General features: G+C 48.5%; 1 protein-coding gene across 1 annotated transcript in view; it reads left to right on the top strand.

Annotated features, from left to right (window-relative positions):
- kif7 (kinesin family member 7) overlaps nt 1-7,500 on the top strand; it is a 29,985-nt gene that overhangs the window by 17,168 nt on the left and 5,317 nt on the right. Inside the window, exon 15 of the mRNA XM_084436572.1 lies at nt 2,571-2,747. Within this exon, the coding sequence (XP_084292698.1) occupies nt 2,571-2,747 (177 nt within the window). The remainder of the gene's footprint in view (nt 1-2,570; nt 2,748-7,500) is intronic.

The raw sequence follows: 7,500 nt of genomic DNA, 5'->3' as shown, positions 1-7,500 counted from the left end.
TAGCTAGCTAACATTAGTGTTAGTGTTAGCATTATAGTTAGCATCAGCGTTAGCTAGCTAGCATTAGCGCTAGGGTTAGGTTAGCAGTAAGTTAGGGTTAGTTAGGTTAACTGCAACTTGCATTGTTGGGCGGAGGCATTTAGCCGCTACGCGGTTTTTCTAGTTTCTTGAATAATTATTTATCATTAATTGAATTCATTATTATCATTAACATACACGTTATACGCTTTGCACTCACCATATTCTTACTATACTGCATTGAACTGTTTTTATTATTAGGATTTCTTGTATCTTGTTAAGGAGCCAAAACATGATTTTACTCATCAATTTTAGCCAACATATGGCTACTTGTATATTGATGTATATACTCAGGCCGATACCCGATCCGTGAACCACATCTAGATCGGAGCCCGATCCCAATACTGGATCGGATCGGTCCCATCTCTAGCTGAATGACTCGTGTCCCAGAGCCGAGTACAGCTGAGCAGTGCTGTGTGGTCGAGGTATTACCTTCTCAGAACCGTCTGCTGGCTGCCAGTCAGGGGCAGGTCTGGGCAGGAGCTCACTCTCTCACTCTAACACCCTCAACTCTGCGTGGGATTCTGTTTGTGAAGGCAGCATGTTTTAACCCGCCTCTGTGGCTGGATCTCTGATCAGTCATCCTCACCCAGATGTAGGATCAATATTAAGGAGTGATGTTGTTAGCTCTGCCCAGAGCCAACTCGCTGGGTGGGAAGTCATATTTCCAGTTGCATTCCAGTGTGGGTGATTGTATCTGTTGGGGTGAAGCATAGGCCAAGAAATAACACGTTAAAATTTGGAGTGGATCCGAGTCACGGGGCGGATCCACTAATTAAAACAAATGTTTGAGCAAAGCCAGCTGTGTGGGGGAGCGCAGAGTGCACTGAACCGCCAGGGAAGGAAAACAGCTGAAATGTTGTTGTTTTTTCTATATTTGAGTGTTTTTAGTGTTTTTTTGTATTGTATTAATTATGTTTGTAGTTTGATAAAAGTGTGAATGTATCTGTTATTGAGATTTTGGCCTAGGCCTAATAAATGGGCTCTGATAGCCTAGGGAGAGAGAGAGAGAGAGGGAGAGAGAGAGGGAGAGAGAGAGAGAGAGGGAGAGAGAGAGGGAGAGAGAGATCTCTCAATCAGTCTGTTCATTTTGTCCACTTTCACATTCCACAGCTGGACACACCGTCTGCTCTCCCAGCACCCTCTCTAGTGTTGAGTGTTTTTAACCTGCTGAGATTATGGACTGACCGCTGTGACAGCCGACAAGTGTTAGAAGTAGTTATTACCAGGTTTGACAACCCCCATCTGTTATTTGGTGTGTTGTTGTGTGTGTTTGTGTGTGGTTGTGCGTGTGTGTGTGTGTGTGTGTGTGTGTGTGTGTGTGTGGTTGTGTGTGTGTGGTTGTGTGTGTGTGTGTGTGTGTGTGTGTGTGTGTGTGTGGTTGTGTGTGTGTGGTTGTGTGTGTGTGTGTGTGTGCGTGTGGTTGTGTGTGCGTGTGGTTGTGTGTGTGTGTTTGTGTGTGGTTGTGTGTGTGTGGTTGTGGGTGTGGTTGTGTGTGTGTGGTTTGTGTGTGTGGTTGTGTGTGTGTGTGTGGTTGTGTGTGTGTGTGGTTGTGTGTGTGTGTGGTTGTGTGTGTGTATGTGTGTGTGTGTGTGTGTGTGTGTGTGTGTGTGGTTGTGTGTGTGTGTGTGTGGTCGTGTGTGTGTGTGTGTGGTTATGTGTGTGTGTGGTTGTGTGTGTGTGGTTGTGTGTGTGTGTGTGTGGTTGTGTGTGTGTGTGTGTGTATGTGTGTGTGTGTGGTTGTGTGTGTGTGTGTGGTTGTGTGTGTGTGTGTGTGGTTGTGTGTGTATGGTTTTGTGTGTGTGTGTGTGTGTGTGTGTGTGTGTGTGTGTGTGTGTGTGTGTGGTTGTGTGTGTGTGGTTGTGTGTGTGGTTGTGTGTGTGTGTGTGTGTGTGGTTGTGTGTTTGTGGTTTGTGTGTGTGTGTGTGTGTGTGGTTGCGTGTGTGTGTGTGTGTGTGTGTGTGTGTGGTTGTGTGTGTGTGTGTGTGTGTGTGTGTGTGTGTGTGGTTGTGTGTGTGTGTGTGTGTGTGTGTGTGTGTGTGTGTGTGTGTGGTTGTGTGTGTGTGTGTGGTTGTGTGTGTGTGTGTGTGGTTGTGTGTGTGTGGTTGTGTGTGTGTGTGGTTGTGTGTGTGTGTGTGGTTGTGTGTGTGTGTGTGTGTGTGTGGTTGTGTGGTAGTGTGTGTGTGTGTGTGCTTGTGTGTGTGTGTGTGTGTGTGTGTGGTTGTGTGTGTGTGGTTCTGTGTGTGTGTGTGTGTGTGTGTGTGTGTGTGTGTGTGTGTGTGGTTGTGTGTGTGTGTGTGTGTGGTTGTGTGTGTGTGTGTGTGTGGTTGTGTGTGTGTGTGTGTGTGTGTGTGTGTGGTTGTGTGTGTGTGTGTGGTTGTGTGTGTGTGTGTGGTTGTGTGTGTGTGTGTGTGTGTGGTTGTGTGTGTGTGTGTGGTTGTGTGTGTGTGTGTGTGTGTGTGGTTGTGTGTGTGTGGTTGTGTGTGGAGCAGAAGCTGGAGGAGCAGAAGCGCTGGCTGGATGAGGAGATGGAGCGCGTGCTGGAGCAGAGGAGGGGCCTGGAGGACCTGGAGGGAGAGCTGACCAAGAGAGAGACCATCCTGGCCAAGAAGGAGGCTCTGCTGCAGGAGCGCAGCGGCCTGGAGACCAAGAGACTCCGCTCCAGCCAGGTACCACACACACACACACACACACACACACACACACACACACATACAAACACACACACACAACCACACACACACACACACACACACACAACCACACACACACACACACACACACATACACACATACAAACACACACACACACACACACACACACACACAAACACACACACACAAACACACACACACATACACACATACAAACACACACACACACACATATACAAACACACACACACACATATACAAACACACACATATACAAACCCACACACACACACACATATACAAACACACACACACACACACACACACATATACAAACACACACACACACATACACACAATGCAAGCAAACAAGCACTTAGACACGCACACACAATGTTGTTGTTTTTTTGTTTTGTATTTAGTATTTTATTCACTCATCACACACAATACAATGAGTAAACAGATTAGTTATAAAACAATGAGTAAACAGATTAGTTATAAAACAAAGGTATGACTGAAAAGACAGACAGAAGCATAATACTTATATTATTATAAGTATATGCCTATCCTACATTCTTATTAAATTAAGCTACCTTCAAAAATAAGTTGATAATAAATAATAATAAATTAATAATTAAGAATAATATTGAAAGAAGCATACTTAATAATTAACAATAATATGGAAAATAAAAATAATTTACACTTGTAACCCTAAAAAATAGCTTTATAAGCCAGTCTTTTGAAAATCAAAAGCACACACACAATTCAAGCATTCATTGGTATATGATAAAGGCATTACATTACATTACATTACAGTCATTTAGCAGACGCTTTTATCCAAAGCGACTAACAATAATTGCATTTAACGTAGGAAGAGCCAATGTACTACTACTTGCCAGAACTCACAAGTGCATCTTCTTTCTAAAACAAACAAGTGACTAAGAGCATAATCTAGTGCTGAAGCAAAGTGCAAGAATCACAATCTAAAGTACAGTGCAATATAATATAATAAGTGCTTAGGTGGGAGGATTGTTGTAGTACTTCTTGAAGAGATGAGTTTTGAGCCTGCGACGAAAGATGGGCAGCGACTCTGCTGTCCTGACATCAGTGGGCAGCTCATTCCACCACTGCGGGGCCAGGACAGAGAAGAGCCGTGACCGTGTCGATCGACCGCAGGAGCCTCGGAGTGACGGGGCAACCAGTCGCCCTGAGGTAGCAGAGCGTAGTGGTCGGGAGGGGATGTAGGGTTTGACCATGGCCTGGAGGTAGGAGGGGGCTGTTCCTTTCATTGCCCTGTAGGTTAGCGCCAGAGTTTTAAACTGGATGCGAGCCGCTACAGGGAGCCAGTGTAGGGAACGGAGAAGGGAAGTTGTGTGGGAGAACTTGGGGTGGTTGAACACCAGGCGAGCAGCAGCTTTCTGGACAAGTTCCAGAGGTTTAATGGCTGACGCCGGTGCCCCCGCGAGGAGGGAGTTGCAGTAGTCCAGGCGGGAGATGACCAGGGCCTGGATGAGTACCTGCGCCGTTTCATTAGTGAGGAAAGGGCGAATCCTCCTGATGTTGTAGAGCATGAATCTGCAGGAACGTGTGACGGATGTGACATGTGAGGAAAATGACAGTTGGTCATCCAGGGTCACACCCAGATTCCTCGCAGTCCGAGTCGGGGTCACCACTGTGTCTTCAATGGTGATGGCCAGGTCCCGGTGCGGACAGCCCTTCCCCGGGAGGAACAACAGCTCAGTCTTGTCCAGATTGAGCTTGAGGTGATGTGTCGTCATCCACTCCGAAATGTCAGCCAAGCACCCAGCTATGCGTGTCTCCACTTCTGTATCAGAAGGGGGAAATGACAGAACCAGTTGGGTGTCATCGGCATAGCAGTGATAGGAGAAGCCATGCGAGCGAATGACAGAGCCCAGAGATGTAGTGTAGAGGGAAAACAGGAGAGGACCCAGGACAGACCCTTGTGGAACCCCCGTAGTCAGACTACGCGATTCCGACGTCGACCCTCTCCATGTCACCTGGTAGGAGCGGCCCGTCAGGTAGGATGCAAACAGGGAGTGTGCAGAGCCATCGATGCCTTTCTCCTCGAGGGTGGAGAGGAGGATCTGGTGGTCTACCGTATCAAATGCTGCTGACAGGTCTAGGAGTATCAGGACAGAGGAGAGAGAGTTCGCTCTAGCGGCATGGAGTGACTCTGTTACTGCAAGGAGGGCGGTCTCTGTCGAGTGGCCAGCCTTGAACCCGGATTGGTGGGGATCTAGGAGGTCGTTCTGGTGGAGGTACGAAGACAGTTGGTTAAAGATAGCACATTCAAGTGTTTTGGATAGAAAGGATAGAAGGGAAACCGGTCTGTAGTTTTTGACATCAGATGGGTCGAGAGATGGTTTCTTTAGGAGGGGGGTGACTCTGGCAGTCTTGAAAGCAGAGGGAAAACATCCTGAAACAAGAGATGCATTGATGAGGTGGGTTAGGAAGGGAAGGAGTTCGGGTGCAACAGACTGAAGGAGAGTCGAGGGAACAGGGTCTAGGGAGCACGTGGTGGGGCGGTTAGATGTTACAAGGTTGAGGGCCTCGTTGGGGGAGAGGGGAGAAAAGTGGGATAAGGTGGGGCGTGGAGAGGAGGGGGGGAGCAGGGAGTGGAGAGAGGGTGGGGATGGGGGGGTGAGTTTCGTGCATGGAGCGTTGACCGGGGGAGGGGGGAAAGAGGATCTGATATCGTTAACTTTCTTGTCAAAGAAGTTGGCGAAATCATCAGGGAGAAGGGAGGAGTTGGGAGTAGGAGGTGGGGGCTGGAGTAGTGAAGAGAAGGTTTCAAAGAGTTTTTTAGGATTGGAAGCAGAGGTTAAGATTTTAGAGCGGAAGAAAGCAGCTTTAGCAGCAGACAGAGAGGAGGAGAATGTGGAAAGAAGAGATTGGAAATTAAGAAGGTCCTCTGGGAGCTTGCCTTTCCTCCATTTGCGCTCAGCTATTCTCAGGCTCCGTCTATCAGTACGCACTGAGTCCGACAGCCATGGGGCAGGTGGAGTTGGGCGTGCAGGCCTGGAGGTGAGGGGACAGAGATTGTCCAGAGAAGAGGAAAGAGTAGAGAGGAGAAGATCAGTGGCAGTATCAGAGGGTAGGAGAGAGAAGGATTCAGGGGCGGGGAGGGCGGAGGTGACAGTAGAGGAAAGGTCAGTAGGGGAGAGCGAGCGGAGATGGCTACGGGCGGTAACCATGTGGGTAGGAGGAGGAGTTACAGGGGAAGAGGGGATGGAGAGGGAGTAGGACATGAAATAGTGGTCAGAGAGATGGAGGGGAGTGACAGAGAGGTTAGGGGTGGAACAGTGTCTAGTGAAGATGAGATCCAGCTGGTTGCCGGCTTTGTGAGTGGGAGGAGAAGAAGAGAGGTGAAGATCGAAGGAGGAGAGGAAGGAGAGGAAAGGTTCCAATTTCTCACTCTGGATGTTGAAGTCCCCGAGAAGGATGAGTGCGGACCCATCATCTGGGAAGTGCGAAACTAGTGTATCGAGCTCCTCTAGGAATTCACCAAGAGGACCTGGTGGGCGATACACAACAGCAATGGTGAGCTTGATTGGATACATGACAGAGACAGCATGGAATTCAAAAGAGGGAGGGGAGAACTGTGGGATGGAGACGAGTGAGTATTTCCATGTTGGGGAAATGAGCAGGCCAGTACCACCACCTCGCCTCGCAGCTCTGGGAGTGTGGGAGAAAGAATACACATCTGACAGGGCTGCGGGTGTGGCAGTGTTCTCTGGTGTGATCCATGTCTCGGTGAGAGCAAGGAAGCTGAGGGAGAGCAAGGATGCATAGCCTGAGATAAACTCAGCTTTGGGCACCGCCGACTGGCAATTCCAAAGTCCCCCTGTCACCACTTGCTCTCTATGAGTTGAGACAGTCGGATAGATGAGGTTAGAGGGGTTACGGAGTCTGGGGGTGACCCAGTGTCTGCGTGACCCCCGGAGAGGGAACACAACAGGAATAGGATGCAAACACATAATGGTAACAAAACAGGTACTGAGGTAAATGTAGACGTACTACCTTCCTGACAGTCTTACTTGACAAAGTCGCTCTTGAATAAGTCGCCCGGTGCCTTTTGCCGCCCTAGCCTTCGGTCGCACGCCGGAGGGAGCTGTCGCCGTCTAAGCCGTCAATGCTTAAGGCCTGTCACTGCTGATTGCTAATCGTCTGCCAGGAGAGTAGGCCACTCCCACAGGGCAATTAGTCTAGCTCAGGCCGAAACTAACTCTCACAATAACCTTGAATAACAAAGCAGTTTCACCACAACACTGATGACTTAGCACTAGCCAGTAGAGAAACCAAAATATACTTATGTTTCTAGTTCAGTCTAGTAGCTCCAAGTTCCTTCCAGGGGTTAATGCAATCTGGGGAACACTTGGCCCTGTGCTGTTTATAAATCCTCACTTCAGCAGGCCACTCCCACAGCCCACTCAACAGGGCAATTAGTCTAGCTCAGGCCGAAACTAACTCTCACAATAACCTTGAATAACAAAGCAGTTTCACCACAACACTGATGACTTAGCACTAGCCAGTAGAGAAACCAAAATATACTTATGTTTCTAGTTCAGTCTAGTAGCTCCAAGTTCCTTCCAGGGGTTAATGCAATCTGGGGAACACTTGGCCCTGTGCTGTTTATAAATCCTCACTTCAGCAGGCCACTCCCACAGCCCACTCAACAGGGCAATTAGTCTAGCTCAGGCCGAAACTAACTCTCACAATAACCTTGAATAACAAAGCAGTTTCACC

The sequence above is a fragment of the Borostomias antarcticus genome, assembly GCF_949987555.1.
Source record: "Borostomias antarcticus genome assembly, chromosome: 4".
NCBI classification, from domain to species: Eukaryota; Metazoa; Chordata; class Actinopteri; order Stomiiformes; family Stomiidae; genus Borostomias; species Borostomias antarcticus.
The sequence above is the reverse complement of the archived record's forward strand: the minus strand, read 5'-3'. Positions and strand labels throughout refer to the sequence as shown.